Source organism: Dipodomys spectabilis, unplaced genomic scaffold (genome assembly GCF_019054845.1).
Source record: "Dipodomys spectabilis isolate Male_0828 unplaced genomic scaffold, ASM1905484v1 ptg000163l, whole genome shotgun sequence".
Taxonomy (NCBI): domain Eukaryota; kingdom Metazoa; phylum Chordata; class Mammalia; order Rodentia; family Heteromyidae; genus Dipodomys; species Dipodomys spectabilis.
Window position 1 is genome coordinate 12,776,398 of NW_024870840.1, and position 18,812 is coordinate 12,795,209.

An 18,812-nucleotide genomic window follows, 5' to 3' on the forward strand; every position below is an offset into this window, starting at 1 on the left:
CACCGGCCGGCCGGCGCAGGCCCGCGGCGCGCGCGCCTCCTTCCAGCTCTCCCCGCCCCCCGCCCCCCCCGCGGCGCGGGCCGGCCCGCAGGCGGCCATGGCGGCGGGCGCGGGGGCCTCGGGCCGGCGGGAGCCGCGCTGGCTGAGGGCGCTGGGCGAGCCGCTGGGCGCCGCGCAGCTGCGGCGGCTGGAGGAGCACCGCTACTGCGCGGCGGGCGCCTCGCTGCTGGAGCCGCCGCTGCAGCTCTACTGGACCTGGCTGCTCCAGTGGATCCCGCTCTGGATGGCGCCCAACACCATCACCCTGATCGGCCTCGCCGTCAACATGGTCACCACGCTGCTGCTCGTCTCCTACTGCCCCACCGTCACCGAGGAGGTACGGCCCGCCCCGGCCGCCCCCGGCTCCCGGCCCGGCACACCGGGTCGCTAGGGGCGCTGGGAAGGGGAGGGGCGTGACGGGAGACCCTCGGGGTGGGGGGGTGCACCCCGAGCCTCTCCCCCCCCCCCCCCCAGGCTGCCCGGAGGCCGTCCCGGCCTCTACTTCAGGCCTTTGACCGCCCCCTAGCCTCCCCCAGGCCGTGGAGGGGCTGTCAAGGTCACTGTCCTTGCCCCTGTCCGCCCACAGCATCCTGGGGGACACAGGAGGCGCGTCTGTTCGCCCCCCCCCCCCCCGTGGAGTGGCCTTGTGTATTATGCACACTGGAGACTGAATACACACACACACAGATCTCACACACACACATACAGATCTCACACACAGACACACACAGATCTCACACACACACACAGATCTCTCACACACACAGATCCACACAGATCACACACACACACACAGACACAGATCTCACACACACACAGATCTCTCTCTCTTTCTCTCTCTCTCTCTCTCACACACACACACACACACACACACATACCCACATCTCCACCCTGCCTGGCTCACTTTGGCTGGGTTGGCCAAACCCAAGATGCACTTTGGATACTTTGATAATCATCTGTTTCTCAAAGGTTCTGCTAGTGATTTTGAAATTACTGGTAGCACTGATCGAAGATAAGTTACTGTTAAGAGGAAGTCACTTCCCTTCATAACTTTTTCTCTTTCACACACACACACACACACACACACACACACACACACACACACAAAACCTCAGAAAACAAGCCTCCATAGCTGATGCCTGTAACCCTAGGTACTGAAAAGGCTGAGATCTGAGGATTGCAGTTCAAACTAGCCAGGAAAAGCCAGGAGATTCTTTTTTTGGGGGGACAGGGGGTATGGGAGGTGGCCATGGGTGCAGTCCCCGAGCTCTTTTGCCCAAGGCTAGTGCTGTGTCACTTTGAACTGCAGGGCCACTTCGGGTTTTCTGGTAGTTAGTAGGAGATAAGAATGGGAGGCTCACAGACTTATCTGCCTAGGCTGGCTTTTGAACCATGTTCCTCAGATCTCAGCCTCCTAAGTAGCTAGAATGACTGGTGTGAGCCACTAGCACCAGGCCCATGAGATTCTTATCTCCAGTTCACCATCAAAAAGTCAGAAGTGGAGCTGTGCTTCATGTGGTACAGTGCCAGCCTTAAGCAAACCGCTAAAGGCTAGCCACCCAGCCCTGAGTTCAAGCTCCACTAAATCAATAATCCTTATTGACACCCAAGGATCATAAAAGCTAACCGATTTTTTAGTATTAATTGTATTTGACCTATGTTCAAAGTAAGAAATATGGACTTTGGACAGTTTTTCATCAGAAGCATCCATGGATACTGAGTGTAAGAGGAGATGCCCTGTAGAGTGAAAGGAGGTGAGATACATACTACATAGCATATCCCATACATTGCTTTCTTTTCTGTGCCCAAGTCGTGAAGTGTCTCTCTTTTCTTTTTTTTTTTTTTTTTTTTGGTCGGTTGTGGGGCTTAAACTCTGGGCCTGGGCGCTGTCCCTCAGCTCTTCAGCTCAAGGTGAGCGCTCTACCGCTTCAGCCACGGCGCCACTTCCTCGTGAAGTATCTCTATCATCACATTAGAGTACAGGTCTTGCAGAAGGCTAAAAGAGATTACGGTTGGATTCCAGGAATACAGTGAGAGTACTTCATGCTCTACATTCATACAATGGCCTTTTAACAATTTTTGTGTTTTGTGGGGGTTTTTTTGGGAGGGGGGTCAGTCGTGGGGCTTGAACTCAGGTCCCAGGCACTGTCCCTGAGCTTTTGAGCTCAAGGTTTGAGCTCTACCACTTTGAGCCACAATACTACTTCCGGTTTTCTGGTGGTTAATTGGAGATAAGAGTTTCACCGCCTTTCCTGCCCTGGCTGGCTTTGAAACACTATCCTCAGATCTCAGGTTCTTGAGTAGCTAGGATTACAGATGTGAGCTACTGGCACCTGGCTTAGCAATTTTTAAAAATCTTGCTCATCGATGACATGTTCACCATCATCCTCATCCTCATCCTCATTATCATTATTATTAATACAAAGGTGGGTTACAATTCTGTAAGTCAGGTTATGCTTCTTGGTCAAATGGGTGACATATATTTATTATACCTTTCTTAGCAGATTTTGCATCAGTATTTCCATATTGTTTGTAAAAAGTATGCTGTTGTAGTTTGGGGGATTCTGCTGCCTGTTTCCAGAATTCCCAGAGGCAGGGGGCACCAGAATGAGAAGGTGGCTGACTTGGAAGTGGGGACTTGGTTTCCCCTCTCTCTCTGTCACAGCACACCTACTGGATCTGTTTTCTCGTGTCGAAAATAGAATATAATGCCTGCCAGGCAATTTTACAAGGAGTCTGTGAAGACCAAATGACAAATGCAGATAAATGTGGAATTTGCTTAGTGAATTAAAATTCCTCATCCACATATTAAAGTATAATGCTTGCTTTATAAAAGGACAGCAATAACATAAAGACCATAGCCACGTCTGGCTCTTGCCTTAAGGTAACAAAACAAGTAGATATGCCCATCTAAGTTGCTCCAAATTCAAAGCTCATATTCCTTTTGTTATTTGTTGCTATCTTCTCATTTGCAGTTGCTCTTCTCTCTTTGCAGTGTGCAGGAGGAACACTTGAGTTTTTATATAATGCAGTGGTATAAAGGAGTTGCACCTCCACTCTTGTATCTGTCTGTATGTCCCATAGCAACCCAGCGAAACTGGCAAGTTCCCCTTCCCAGAATGACCTTCCCACCCTTGATGTATTCCTGAGTCTCCATCCACCCTGAAGAAACAGTCATATTTCCCATCCTCCTTTCTTCCCTCCCTCCTCCTCCCCCTCCTCTTTCCCTCCCTTTCTTCTTCTCTCTGTCCTCCTTCCCCTTCTACCTCCCCACTTTATCCCTCTTTCCTTTCTCCAGTCCTCTATTACCCCACTCCCTCTCTTCTTTTCCCCCTTCCCCCTTCTCGTTCTCTCTCCTTTCCTCCTCTCCTTCTTACCTTCTCTCCCTTCTTTTCTTTCTTTTTTTTTTTTTTTTTGGTATTACTATAGTTTTTGGTGGTACTACAGTTTGAACTCAAGACCTGATCATAGTAGACTCTCCTACTTGAGCTATACCCCAGCCAACCCCCCTTTCTTTTTGTTTGCTATAATTGTTTTTCAGAGCAGGTCTTGCATTTTTCCTAGGGCTGGCCTCAGACCACAATCCTTCTACCTATGTCTCTTGCCTAGCTGGGATCACAGGCACCATGGCAGGCTTATTGGGTGAGATGGGGGTTTCATTCACTCTTTGCCTTGGCTAGCCTAGAATGCATTCCTCCTAATCGCCACTTCCCAAGCAGCTGGGATTACAGGTAAGAGTCACTGTGCCCAGGCTAGCAGCAGTTTACTTTCTCGTAAGAGAAAATTGAGGCCCAGAGAGATTAAATGACTTTAACCTGGCCTGAAACTTAAGAATTCATAGTACCTTTTCAGACTTGACAGTGTTATTTCTAGGACATAACTGAGTATAAAGGGAGACTAATGAAAGTGGTTTCCATTATGTTTGAAATACTTTTAAAGCTGTCACTCCAGCCAGATTGAAATACTTGGCTATGACAAGGATTTCCCTGCTTCTCCCTCTTCTTTTTTCCTTTCTCTTTTCTCCTGCTTTACTTATTTAGTTACCTACCTTCCTATCTTTCTTTTCTTTTTTTCTTTTAGTTCTGGCAATGGGCCTTGAACTCAGGCCTTGCCTTGTTGAGGACGTTTTTATTCAAGATGAACACTCTACCACTTGAGCCATGCCTCCACTTCTGGCTTTTTGTTGCTTTCTTGGGGATGAGTCTCTTGGCTTTGTGTCTCCCAACTGGCTTCAAACCACAAGCCTCAGATCTCAGTCTCTTGAGTAGCTAGGTGAGCTACTGCTCCAAGCTTATTGTTCAGTGCCCAATTCTAACTACCAATTCACCACCTTTTCTAATGTGTTTTCTTTCTCCCAAATTAAATCAGCCACTTGTTGATTGTTATAATAACAACTAACATTTATTGGATACTTATGATCCTCAGATCTCAGCCTCCTGAGTAGTTAGGATTACAGGCTTGAGCGACATGCACCCAGTATAACTTCTCCTTTTTATATGTATTCTTTCTGGGCAGGACAGCCTACTAGATTTCAAGTTCAGACAGTGATTGTCCATTTGAATAATTCTCATACTTAATGCAATGCCTTGCATCAAGCAAGTGCTAGCAGGTTCTTGAATTCTTGGTGTTTGTTATTGATTGTGTGAATGAATGATGTTGCAGTGTAATGTTGAGAGATGTTATTTCAATTCTTACTAGCTTTTACTATTCTTAGATTAAATACTTACTAGTTGTTTGGCCTGGCTAAATTTAAGGCACATAAGCAAGTATTGGGCAAATAAACAGGAGGCAAATTTTCTCCTCTCCTTTATTAATAAGTCTTAAAAGGGAGTGTTCTTTCTTATTAAAATAAAATACAAGTTAGGTTGGCCAACATCAAGAATTCAAACAAGTATGGCTGGCAAGGATGGGGGGTGGGGAAGGGAGCCCTAATGTACTGTTGGTTGGAATGTAAACTAGAACAACCACTCTAGATGGAGGTTTGGAGGGTCCTCAAAAAAATGAAACATCAAGCTTCCCTATGACCCAGCCATACCATTCCTTGGGCATCTACCAAGTCTGAATATAGTAAAAACACTTGTATTCATTTCTGCACTCATCATAATAACTGAATTATGGAAACAGCCCAGATGGCCTACAACAGATGAGTGGATCATCAAATTGTCATATATATACACAATGAAATTTTACTCATCCATTAGAAAGAGTAAGATGATGTCATTTGCAGGGAAATAGATGGATCTGGGACAAATCATGTTAAGTGAGGTCTAAGCTCACAGAGACAAACGGCATATGTTTTCTCTGGACATGATAAGCTATACAGGACTCCAGGCATTCATGTACAGACTGAAGGAGGAACCCAAAAGTGTAACTTTTCCGAACATTTAAAATACTGTTTATCAAAACGAATTTGAAGAAATGGAAACACGGATTTTTTGGTGGTGGTGGTGGTGGTAATGGTGGTATTTGTTTTTGCTATTGGGATTTTTTTTTTAAGAGGATAAATGGGGGGCATAGAAAGGGAGAGAAGAAGAGTGAACAAATGCAAGCATGGTCTTCAGTATATACTATGTGGAAAATGAATTGTGTGACTTTGGGGCAGGGGATAACATTTTGGGCAGGGTAATATTGTCCAAACAAAACCAAACCAAACCTGTACAGAGTACCTGACTTATTTACGCTTCTTTATAACACTTTAATAATAACAAAATCACATTTAAAAATAAAATGTAACCTGCTGGCTTGCAGAAGATGGAATTTCTAGAAGTAGCACAGAGATTCAGGATGGGTGTAAACTCAGGCATCCACATTTAAAGGAGACCCTTGCAGGACCCCACAAGCAAATGCTCCGGAAATTCTGAAGCTGCCGTGCCTTCTGGCCTCCACCCACCTGTGGAGAAACCCTTCAGATAATGTGGGAGAAGGCTTTGATAAGGCATAAGCTGTTTCTCCTTTAATATCCTGGCTCAAGTGTTGATGAAACATAGCATTCTGATTCATAGGAAGAATGAGTAATTGTATTCCTGAAACCCTGATCTCTGGGACATAAGGATCCAGACACTGGGGTTTTATGAAGTTGAAGGACAGAATGGATGGTAAGAGCACCTAATGCAATCCCTGTTGATGGCAGATTTGGGCCACCACCCTCACTCTCCTGTTCCCTTTAGCCCAGTTCCAGCAAGAACTCTTCTAGAAAGTACTGAAGGAGGAAGAAAACCCAGAACTATTCACAGAAAAAAATAGGAAGGAAGCCACCCTTTAAAATCGGGCTTCTGAGATCACAAGGCAGCCCTCTGGTTCTGAAATGCTGGTGCCATCTGGAGTGACATCTGATTTCCTTTGTCCCAATCACAACCTGCTCTCTCTCCTAGAAAATGAGTGAGGTCATCTCTGTGCTAGCCCTAAACTGAGCTGAGGCCCAAGATCCCGAATGTAACTAGTAAGCCTTGAGGCCATTCTGTTGGGCTTGACAGAATGATCTTCCCTTTCCTGCTCCTATCTTTTCCCTAACCTGCTCTGGAGCCAGGCCAAGCCATGGCTGGGCGGGAATCCACCTCTGCAAACAAGGAAGTGCCCTGCCTCTCACAGACTCCCAGGGGAAAAAATCAGCATATCTCGGGCACTAGGTGAGTCAGAGGGTCAACAGCAACCGGACCATTGATATACTTTCTAGAACTTCTAGAAATACCATGAGTTCTCTTAAAAATAAAATGTCACCTGACTAGGTACAAAGCCCTCCTTTAGCAGTGTCCCTTGGTCTTGAATATACAATGATTCTTTTTCTTTTTTTTTTAATTCTGCCAGTCCTGGGACTTGAACTCAGGGCTGAGCACTGTCCTTGAGCGTCTTTTGCACAAGATTCTAGCATTCTACCACTTGAACCACAACACCTCTTCCGCTTTTTCTGTGTATGTGGTACTGAGGAATCAAACCCAGAGCTTCATGCATGCTTGGCAAGCACTCTACCACTTAGCCACATTCCCAGCCCCTACAATATTCTTGCAATCAGAAATTTTAAGAATCACAACTTGCAATTTAGAAACATTTGAATTAAACTTTGCTTTTCTCATTAAAGAAATGTATTTTTTTCATAGTAAGAAAAAGGTTAAAAACTTGCTAGTTAACAGAATTGTTCCCTGCACAACATTTTAGCATTCTTTGAAAAAATTCCAGATGAGTTAGTTTTGGTTCGCTTTTTGTTTTTGTACTCTTGGCTCTGCTTTTCACCTGCCTTTCATAGTGTCCAGTTTGAAAATATGTTGAAGTAGTAAAATGCGATATTTTACTACTTATGTTCATAACTCAAGTTCCTTCTGTTCTTACGTTATTCCTAATTTATATTACCTTCCTTTTAAATAAAAGACTTTTGTATCCTTTTATGCAATTAGTAGTGCTTGCATTAATACTGAGCCTCTCATATTAAAAATTGTTGAAAATTTTATGTTTTTTATTTAAAGCAAAGTTCTATTTACTTAGGAAGATTGAAGAATGGGGTGATCAAGTTGGTTGAGTACTTGTAGAATTTTTACACAAACCATATAGAAGTTGATATTTGATAAGCATACTAGTTGCACACCTACAATCTTAGCACGAGGACCACAAGTTGGAGATCACTTGGGCTACACAGTGAGACCCTATTTCAGAAAAACAAAATAAGAAAAACAGTATTTTGCTATTAATAGTTTCCAACATAACAATGAGCATGCACTATATGCTTGCTTTGTATTTTAAAAATTCTACGTTTTTCATTAGATACAGCTGGAGGTACAGACAAGGCAACTTATAGTTCAAGCACGTAAGGCTTCAAGAGGTTCAATGCCTAGCTCAAGGCCCCACAGTTACTGGAAAAGAGAGCCAGAGACTCAAACATAGCTCTAATGTTAAAACCCTAATTCTTTAACAGTTATGCTGTCCTTCTCTCCAAGATGTACCATTCTGGGCTGATCAGATACTATGCTTTGAATACAAAAAGATCCCCGTATGTTTGTGTGATAAGGGCTTGGTTTATTGTGATCTAAAGGGCTTTTGAGAGTTGATTAGGACCTGAGGGATCTAATTTCAATGGGTTAGTCCACTGATGAATTCCTAGCTAGATGGAGGATGAGGAGGTCCTCCTGGAAGAAGTAGGTCTCTGGGGGCGTAGCCTTGGAAGGGTATACCTTGTCCCTGGACTCTTCTCCACATGCTGCCCCCTGACCACCCATGAGTGAGCTCCTTTGTAGAGATTTCCATTGATACTTCTATTTCTCTGTAATTGTCATGTTTTCCTTTACCTTCTTGAGCATGAGGAGCACATTTGTAATAACTTACTGGCCTTGTCTGCTATATCTGTTATTTCTCACATTCCTGGATCTGATTGTTTTGGTTAATTTTGTCCTTGTAAGTTATAGTCTCCTGCTTGTCCATAACACTGGTCATTTTTGACTGGGCGTGCTAGGTTTTTATCTAACATATACTTTATGCTGGCTCTGGTTAACCTATAGGGAATTTTTTGGATCTTTTTTAAGACTAGCTTTTGTTCGGGCTGTCTTGTAAAAGCCTTTAGAGCTAAGTTTTGACCACTGCTAAAGCAGTGTACATCTGAGATCTCTGCCTAATGCCCTGGATATTACAAAGTCTTTCTTCTCTGCCTAATGGGAACATGAACTCCTCCCACGTGTGGGCAAAACAATTTGACCTTCTGCTTCTCAGTGCTCCTTTTCCTGGCCTTGCTGCTAGCATGTCTGTCTCATTCAGACATAGGTCAGTTCACAGCCAACGCTTCAGAGGACACCTTCTGCAGCCCTCCACAAACCCTGTGGGTTTGAAGAGTTCACAAGTCCTACCTCCCTCGACCTTCCTTAACTCTGATACCCCCTCAACGCAGCCTGCTTACCCAGCTGAGTGAGTCCCTTCCCACACCATGACCCGGAAGCGGCAGTAAGCTGGAGCCGTCACGGGCTCCCGGAGCTGATCCTCTTCTCTCGAGATCACAGGCTGCCGGCCAAGTCATAGAACTGTGGTTGCTAATACTCTTCTGGTTATATAAGGTGGGAGAGTAATTTCAAACTCTGGTCGTATGTCATGAGTGGATGTGAAGGTCTGAAGATTGCCTTTAAAAGTAGCCATATTTCGTGGTGGCTCATGCCTGTCATCCTAGCTATTCAAGAGGCTGAGATCTGAGGATCATGGTTCAAAGCCAGCCCAAGCAGGAAAGACCATGAGATCTTTTTTGTTTTTGTCAGTTGTGGGGCTTGAACTCTGGGCCTGGGAGCGCTGTCCCTCAGCTCTTCAGCTCAGGTGAGTGCTCTACGACTTTCAAGCCACAGCGCCACTTTCAGTTTTCTGGTGTTTAATGGAGATAAGAGTCTCATGGACTTCCTGGCCGGGGTGGCTTTGAGCCTTGCTCCTCAGATCTCAGCCTCCTGGGTAGCTAGGATTATAGATGTGAGATGCCAGCGCCCGGCCATGTGAGACTCCAATTACCAGCAAAAAGACAGAACTGGAAGTCAGGCTCCAATGGTAGACAGAGAGCCAGCCTAGAGTGAAAAAGCTAATGAGCCATGAACTAGGAATGAAAATGAGAGTCCTGAGCCTGGCTCAGCTGTTTGACTCTGCTTCTCACAACTCGAGACTCTGTGGCCCTCTAGTCTGTGACTTAGAGCAGTTCCTCTGTCTCATTGCTTCTCTGAAAGGAGGAGGATTATGCATGTTCGTTGGAGCATACTGTTGTGATATAAAATGTAAACACAAAGTGTGTTGATTGGCTTAGGTGGGGCGATTTTCAGGGACCAGCTAGCCTACTGGCACTTACCCATCATTGTTGTTTCCCTCTCTTCTTAGGCGCCATACTGGACGTACCTTTTATGTGCCCTGGGACTCTTTATCTACCAGTCACTGGATGCTATTGATGGCAAGCAAGCCAGAAGAACAAACTCTTGTTCTCCCTTAGGAGAACTTTTTGACCATGGTTGTGACTCTCTCTCCACAGGTAACTTACATTGTTGTTGTTTTTTAAAATTATTCTTCCTGTAGTGTTTTTTTTTTGTTTTTTGTTTGTTTGTTTTCTGCACTGATAGCTTATAAACTGAAATGAAGGGAGCTGCTTGTTTGGTCAATTTTTTGTTGACATAGAAATTTGGGAACAATTTTTCATAATGTATGTTCAAAAAATTATTTTGTTGGGGCTGGGAAGGTGGCTCAGTGGTAGAGCGCTTGCCTTGCATGCATGAGGCCCTGGGTTCCATTCCTCAGCAAAAAGAAAAAAGCCAGAAGTGGTGCTGTGGCTCAAGTGGTAGAGCGCTAACCTTGAGCTGAAAAGTTGAGGGACAGCGCTCAGGCCCAGAGTTCAGGCCCCACGACCAGACCCAAAAAAAAAAATTAATTTGTTAAGCATTCCTTGTTTTAATGCCAGGACCATGCCCCCTAAAATTCCCTGGACAGTTATGTCATTGATTATTTTTATATCTCAATGGTTCTTAAATTTTGTTTCTTTCAGTATTTATGGCCGTTGGAGCTTCAATTGCTGTTCGCTTAGGAACTCATCCTGACTGGTTGTTTTTTTGCTCTTTTATTGGGATGTTTATGTTTTATTGTGCTCATTGGCAGACTTACGTTTCAGGAGTGTTGAGGTTTGGAAAGTAAGTATGTTTTTATAAGTTTGTACATTTATTCAGTTTCACAATCTGTTTGGCACTTGTCTATATGAAAGGGGGAAGTTCTAATTTATTGGACTGTCTATAAAGGCTGCACCTTTTACTGAAGTCTTTTAGGTGTTCCACATGTGATAGCTACATTATTTGACAATCACTATTTTTCTTCTCCAGCTTACTAGCCCAGACTTAACCAAAAAATGACAGAAAAGGGAAACATGAAAGATGTGAATCTTATAGAAAAAAAAAGGATATGAGATATTTAAATAAGCAGTGTTTGATTCATATAATAAATAATGTGATATGGAGTCCAAAGCCTTTTTTTTTTTTTTTTTTTTGGTCAAATCATCAACTGTCCAAAAAGGGGGGGACCCCACGAACCACAGTCACCAAGAAGGGGCAGTGGTGGCCTCTGGCAGGGTGAGGTGGAGCTCCTGCACATGCCCGAGCTGCACATTACGCTGTGGGTGCTGCTTGGCCTCGTGCTCCGGGCCCAGGAATACTGTCCCCTCTTCCCCCCTAGCTCCCCGGCTCTCCTCCGTGCATCCTCAGCTTTGGTCTCCCACCGCCGCTGGTTCTGTTTTACTATTGCACAGGAGAAACAAGCTCTGAGAAAACTCTTTGTTACTGATCAACAAGGGAAACTGGAAGCCATGGACCATCTAGCAGAGGGAAACCTCTCAATGGTGGAATCATTGGAGCTACTGCCTGCTAAGCATTTCCTTGCAGGCTTTGGGCACCAAGTGCCTTACCTGTGTGTAAGACGTTAACCGAGGAGGAGGGTACTGCCTCCACTGTACAAATGTGCTGCCCGTAGTAGTGGTGGACCAGGATTAAAACTCAGGCCTTGGGCTTGTAGATCCTCCACTCTTCATGGCTTGCTTTAGGTTTTCAGGAACACCAAAGAGAGCTTTAGTGTAAGAGAGCTTTAAGCTGATTTCTTAAATACCTGTCAAGTGCCTAAGGATCACTCCCCTTTCCCCGCCCGCCCCTCCCCCCCCACTTCCAGGTAAAATTCAAGGTCATTATGTAAACTCACAAACCACACTCCTTGTAGATTAAGATAGGACAAAATAGAAAAGCAGCCTTGCATGGCCTACTGCATTTTATTTGTTAAACTTGCTATGAGAAAGTGGAGTAATAAAATAATGGCTAATTGTCATTATTTAGTGATTATTCACATACTTTTTTTGATTCCTTAACATCATTAAAAAATCTTTCTGGGGCCTGGGAAGGTGGCTTAGTGGTAGAATGCTTGCCTAGCATGCATAAAGCCCTGGGTTCAATTCCTCAGTACCACATAAACAGAAAAACCCAGAAGTGGTGCTGTGGCTCAAGTGGTAGAGTGCTAGCCTTAAGTAAAAGAAGCTCAGGGACAGTGCCCAGGCCCTGAGTTCAAGCCCCAGGACAGCAAAATAAATAAATAACCTTTCTGAAATGAATTAGTTTGTATTTCTGGCCTTACTGTAACGTCTGCATTTAGTTACTTCCAGCTCAGAGCCTTGAACTGGAGGCGCAAAAAGGAGTCACTGCCACACAGCTAGGGAAGAGTATTCCAGTCAGAAGAGTGAGGAAAGTACTAGAGCCATAGGGAAATGGCTGAATGGATAAGCTCCAAGCTGAAGTGGCAAAGAAGGTGTCCCAGGGGCTCAGCCATTTAAATATGGAGTCTAACCATTTCTCCTAAGTGGTATATTGGTTTATTTTTTTTAACTTTGCCCAAATAAAAGTGCCAGGGGGGACTGAAGAGGACAGTTTGATGGTCCTGCTACAAGAAGGACCTTTGTGAAGGCCAAGCACCAGCCCTCTGGAAATGCTCCAAATGGAGCCAGGATGAATTTCCTGAAAAATCTGTCAATTTGGGGGTTTAATTTTTATAGTGTCTGAAAATAGGCATGAGAGACCAGGCTGAACAATCTCATAATATACTTTGGAAATGTTGTTTCGTGGGTACATTTAAGCTGCTAAATATGCTTTTCCACTTTGCTAAAAAAAAAAAAAAAAAAGAAGAAGTGGAGGCATGACTAAAGTGTTAGAGTCCCAGCCTTGAGCAAAAAGCTGGACCATGAGGCCCTGGGGACCCCGCACAGGCACAAACATAAATAAAAGCAAAATTTTGACTTATTAAAATACAGTCCCCGATGTTGCTTTGATTCAGCAGATAAAATATTACTCAAATTGTCACAACATTCTCCATTGCTTGTAAACCTTTCTTATTATGTACTGGTAATAAACTGTACTCCTTTCAATCATCCTCCCTGGTAACAGCCTGGGGACTAAGGCCATACCCTGATAATGTCCCACCACGCTGCTTTTCTTGCATTTTTAAGACTTTTTCATTCAACTTTTTAAAACTTGGAGCCATGAAAGAGTTCTCTAAGCTTATGAATTATCACACCGAATAGAATTGTATTTGTTTGGCATCCTTCATGCTCCAGAATTCTCTATGCAGCTCAGAGTTTGAAGATTTGGTGAATAATTCCACCCATCCTCTTCCCAAGAACATCATCATTTTATGTTTTTGGAACTGAGGATTGAACTGAACTTGTTCATTTAACCAAGTTTAATATAATAATATCCTTTCAGCTTCTTTTTTCCCCCCTAGATGCAGGAAGTTGAAATGTACTTAGTTTGTCCCTTAGTTTGGATGAAAGCTGAGTTTAGAATCTATGGCCTGCGTGCTGCTGTGCGCAGCCAGGCTCCAGCTTCATCTTCACGAGGACCTCACTTGAGGTCCTCTAGAGAGCTTGCTTCGCAGTCCCATCTGCTGTCCTGGTGGTTTCCAGCCACTTATCCCAGCCCTGGAAACCTAATGGCATAATTCTGGTTTACTGACGTGAGTACAGCCTTGATAATAAGCAAGTGTTGATTCTGGAGTTCTTTTCCTTTGCGAGTATTCAGCCATTCCAAATGCAGGCATTGAAAAAGCATTTTAAAGTCTCATATGATAGACAACAGATTACAGATAAATGTACTTTTCCCCTTTTCCTCCACAAAGCACCCCGGGTAATATAAAGTTGACCAAGGCACTAACTTCACTACTTTTCCCAGCAGCCTGGAACCTTACTTAGTTCGCGTGCTGATGATATTACAAATATTCTCATTATTTATATTTTCCTTTTAGTTATGTTATGATTTTCCTTTTAACTGCCCCCAAAAGAACCCAGTAGAGAAATGTTTTCTTCCATGTTTTTCTTTTTTAATCTAATCCCTACACTTAGTATATTCGCAGAGTGTTAACTACTCTAGCATCTAAAGTCTGGACCATACAGGCAGACATGTGAAGTAGGTACCCAGAGAAAAATTTAGAGCTCAGCTGGGCACCTAGCTACTCAGGTGGCTGAGAGCTGAGGATCACGGTTCAAAGCCAGGCCTAGCAGAAAAGTATAAACTCTTATCTCCAATTAAACACCAAAAAAGCCAAAAGTGGAGCTGTAGCTCAAGTGGTAGAGCAATAGTCTTGAGCAAAACAACAATGAAAAAGTTCAGGGACAGTGAGTGTCTAGGCCTTGAGTTCAAGCCCCAGGATCAGCAAAAATTAAAATTAAAAAAAAAAAAATTGGATAGCCACGTGCCAGTGGCTCACGCCTGTAATCCTAGCTACTGAAGAGGCTGAGATCTGAGGATCACTGTTCAAAACCATCCTGGGCATAAAAGTCCGTGAGACTCTTATCTCCTGTGGCTCAAGCCGTAGAGCGCTCGCTTTGAGCTGAAGAGCTCAGGGATAGTGGGCCCAGGCCCAGAGTTCAAACCCCACAACCAACCAAAAAAAAAAAAAAAATTGGAGCTCAAGAAAAAATGATGTAAATTAGAGATAGGATTTAGAGGTCATTGGCCTGTGGATAATAGTCTTAAAAGAAGATAAAAATATGTAGATAAAAAGTTGTAGAGGGAATTCTGGATATGGAAGGAGAAGCAAGCTAGGAAGGAGTTCTAGTAAGGTAAGAAAGTCAGGAGAAAACATGGAATAAATAAAAGTGTGGCAAAGCATTTCAAAGAGGGAATGATCTAGATTTAAGATACTATAAAGGAGTTGTATAAGATAATTACTAAAGTGTACCCCTTAGATCTGAAAAATTAGAAGTCACTTGTTTAAACAATGTCAGTAGAATAATGGGGCCGAAGTCCATACAACAGCAAGTTAAACAGCAAATACAAAGGAAGGAGGAAATTAGAAATACACATTAATTTGTAATCAGCCAGGTTATGGATTAATAAGAAAAGTTAGGGCAGCTGCTGAGCAGTGTAGATAGAGGGATTGGTGTTATCTGCCAAATGGGGTTGTTTTTTTTTTTTTTTTGAGAGATTTAAAAATGTGTAAATGTGGAGAAACATTTAATGTGTGTGTGGAATGTAGTGATTTAATGTTTATGTGACTATTTAAGGTTATAGTAACTTAGTACCTTCATAAGGAAAGCCATTAAAACTCCCCAGTGTTATGAAAGAAATTGATTTAGGAGTTTTTAAGAATTTTCCCTAATCTGATTATGTATTATTGAAAATTTTTCTTATTTCCAAGAGGCAAGAGAGAGTGCTAGTAGGAGAAAGCTAATAAGAGGGTGAATGAGGATGAATATGGTTGAAGTCATTTATGTGCATGTATAAAAATGGAGTGGTGAGAGCTGTTGGAACGTCATAAGAAGGAGGAGTTGTATAAGGGAGAGAGCAGAGGGGGTGAAGTGTTCAGGGCATAGTATATGCATGTGTGGAATGATCACAATGAAAAACCCCTTCTTATATGCTAGTAAAAAAAATTCAAACTTTGCAGAACTCTATAAAGTAGAAAATAGAGGCTTCTGCATTTAGGAATTTTGTTTCCAAACAGCTGACCTGCTTTTTGTCCTTCCTCTTAGAGTGGATGTAACTGAGATTCAGGTAGCTTTAGTGATCGTCTTCGTGTTGTCTACATTTGGAGGAGCAACAATATGGGACTATACGGTAAGTGCGACTATTTGCCCTTCTGTCTAAAATATATTAAAATTTATATAGCAGGGATGATATGGATGGAGGTCATTGTAAGCATGAATGAAAATGTCACAGTAACCTCCCCCTTGTACAACTGATGTATACTAATAAAAAAATCTTAAAGAAAAATGAGCTATCAAGATGTGGAAGAGACTTAAAGGCTTCGAGCGCCAAGGCAATTTGAACTGGCTACCTACACTATTATTCCATCCATATGGAATTCTGGAAAAGATAAAACCATGAAGCCAGTAGAAGGGCTGGCGATAGCCAGGAGTTGGATAGAGGTGAGGGGAAGGAGGGAGACTGGAGGACTATGAAATGATTCTGGAAACTAATATAGCACTAGATATATTTATATTATATATTTCTCATGGTACGTAGACTGCATGACACTTACACTGAACCGAAAGGTAACGTATGAACTGCAGGTGGTGATGACATGCCAGTGGGGATCCACTATTCCCAGATGCTTCTTTGGGGCCTGTTTTGAGAGGGATGGGGACAGGAGGTGTGTGGGAACTCTCTTTAATATCTAGTCAGTTTTACCATGAATCTAAAACTGTGCTGGAGAAACAAATTCTATTTTAAAAGATAGTGAAAGATTTCTCTCTGGCCCTTAAGTATTTGAATTGCCGAGCGCTGTTTGTATGACTAGGCTCAGAAGTAGACTTGCAGCATACTTTAAAGTACAGGGGCGGACCCTAGGACATTCACACACCTTGCTGTGTAGATGTGTGGTCTGTATGGCAGACTGGAGAGGTGTTGCGGTAGCTGTGCAGCCGATACCCATAAGCAGTTAGACAGTTCTGGTCATTAAGTCAAGTATGGTTGACTTGAATTTGGAATTGAGTCTTAAAATTGTTTCACTTTGTGTGTGTGTGTGTGTGTGTGTGTAATGTACTAGGAAGAGAACACACTTGCTTATTCTCACAAATAAGGGTGCTTATTTTTGATGTAGGTCTTCTACATTTAGTTGTCAGCCTGTAGCTTCCACAGATTCTGGTACAATTCCTCAAAAAGTCTTTTTTCAAAATAGGATAGCCTGTAGCTTCTGGCAATTCATTGTTCCTGTTCTTTTCTTAAATCCTTTGCTGCCTTTGGAACTTGTCTTGAACAGCAGTTGACCAACAGGTAAATATATTGCTAGAGGTTTAATCTTGAATGTGGAGTACACGCATTTTCCTGCATGCACACACATGGTAGTTGTCACCTTTATGAGGGAAACCACGAAGTCTGCCTTCCCTTTAGAAGCAGTCCTTTCAAGACTACAAAATTCCAGTGAGTTAGTTAAGTCAGATGAAGGCTTATGTGATTAAATGTTGATCATAATTTTGTAAATGAATAATCTGATTTTTACTTAATAAACCAACAACAACAAGAAAAAACCCAGTTACCACTTCTAGTCCAGGAGGTAAGGGTTAAATACAAGAAGATGGTAATATGCTATACAGGGCCACATTATAACACTTCTATTTCCATAATTATTTGTTTCTTTCTTTCCCCTACCCTGTGAAGATTCCCATTCTAGAAATCAAACTGAAGATCTTTCCAGTTCTTGGAGTAGTCGGTGGAGCGATATTTTCCTGTTCAAATTATTTCCATGTTATCCTCCACGGGGGCGTTGGCAAGAATGGATCTACTATAGCAGTAAGGCGTTGATTTCATCATTGTCCAGTGTTAATTTATGATCAGTTACAAAGAGATGTGAGCATATAGGTCAAAACGCAATAATGAGAAAGAAAACTAAATATCTTAACGCATTTATTTTTGTACACATAGCACGGGAGCATTTGAAAGCAATGTGTACTTCCTATAAAGTAGTTCTCTTATACCCACAGCCTTGCTCTAGGTAGACTTTTCTGATATCCGATTTAACTACTCATGGAACAGTTTCCATTTGTTTTCTTGCATTTTGTGCCTTGAACTATGAAGAGCAAAGAGACTAGGGAGTTCGCGAGTGGATGACAGGCAAGGTGATCAAGTTTCACACATGGGACAATCTGTTATTTATAAAGTAAAGTTTATTGGAAGTTTGCTGAAGTATAATTAAAGATACTATTCTAATCATCCTAAAGAAACATTTTAATCTTAATTAGTGTTGAATTATACTTTGTGTTTGTGTTCTTTCTACCTTACCCATACTAGTTTCATATTATTTGGTTTTGTAAACTTTTTGGATGCTTCTAGGTGGAGTCAGACTTCCCACCTATAACAGTCATGGGGCTTGAGCTATGAGCCTGGGCACTGTCCCTGAGCTCTTCAGCTCAAGGTAAGATCTCTACCAGTTGAGCCATAGCACCACTTCTGCTTTTCTGGTGGTAAATTGGAGATAAGAGTCTCAGGGACTTTCTTGCCCAGGCTGGCTTTGAATTAGGATCCTCAGATCTCAGCCTCTTAAGTAGCTAGGATTATAGGCGTGAGCCAGTGACACCTGGCAATACCTACATTTTTTTTTGGGGGGGGGGTCCGGTCATGGGGCCTGAACTCTGGGCCTGGGTGCTGTCCTTCAGCTCTTCAGCTCAAGGCTAGCGCTCTACCATTGAGCCACCTTCCCAGCCCCAATACCTACATTTTTTTAAAAGCCTGTCATTGCCTACAATGTATCCAACATAGGCAGATAAGTACTTACTACAGTTATATCATCTCATAACAATTATTTTTCTTTAAGCCGTGGCATATTGTCTTCATTCCTTTAGTTCTGTAACTAAAAATTTATATACTTTCAGAGTGGATTTGATTTTTGCAAAACAGTTACTTGGAGCCAGGTTTAATTAATAAGTAATAAACATGAGAGGTATCTTTTTTTTTTCTGGGCCTGAGGCTTGAACTCAGGGCCTGGGCACTGTCCCTGAGCTTTTATGCTCAAGGCTAGTGCTCTACTACTTGAGCTACCACTCCACTTCTGGCTTTTTGTGGTTCAAGAAATGAATCTCATGGACTTTCCTGCTCAAGCCACTTTGAACTGAAATCTCAGCCTTCTGGGTAGCTAGGCGTGAACCACCAGTGCCTGGCTGAAATTGATTATTTTTAGTTTCAAAGAAGTTTTCATACTCTTTAAATGACTTACAAATTGGCTCTCAAGAAAACTTCAAAGGAGTCTCTATAATTCATAAATTGTAACTGGCCTGAAGTAGAACCTCAGTGTTATATTGATTTGCATTTTCTTTATGGACAGAG

At 42.7% G+C, this 18,812-nt stretch overlaps 1 protein-coding gene across 2 annotated transcripts in view; it reads left to right on the forward strand.

Moving 5' to 3' along the window:
• Window positions 1-18,812, forward strand: part of Chpt1 (choline phosphotransferase 1) — a 29,970-nt gene continuing 11,158 nt past the window's right edge. The window contains exons 1-5 of one of the 2 annotated variants that reach the window (XM_042693278.1): window positions 1-376; window positions 9,862-10,009; window positions 10,517-10,658; window positions 15,524-15,608; window positions 17,151-17,282. In XM_042693278.1, the coding sequence (XP_042549212.1) occupies window positions 98-376; window positions 9,862-10,009; window positions 10,517-10,658; window positions 15,524-15,608; window positions 17,151-17,282 (786 nt within the window). In that variant the 5' untranslated portion in view covers window positions 1-97. The remainder of the gene's footprint in view (window positions 377-9,861; window positions 10,010-10,516; window positions 10,659-15,523; window positions 15,609-17,150; window positions 17,283-18,812) is intronic. The other variant, XR_006149522.1, reaches the window with a different exon arrangement.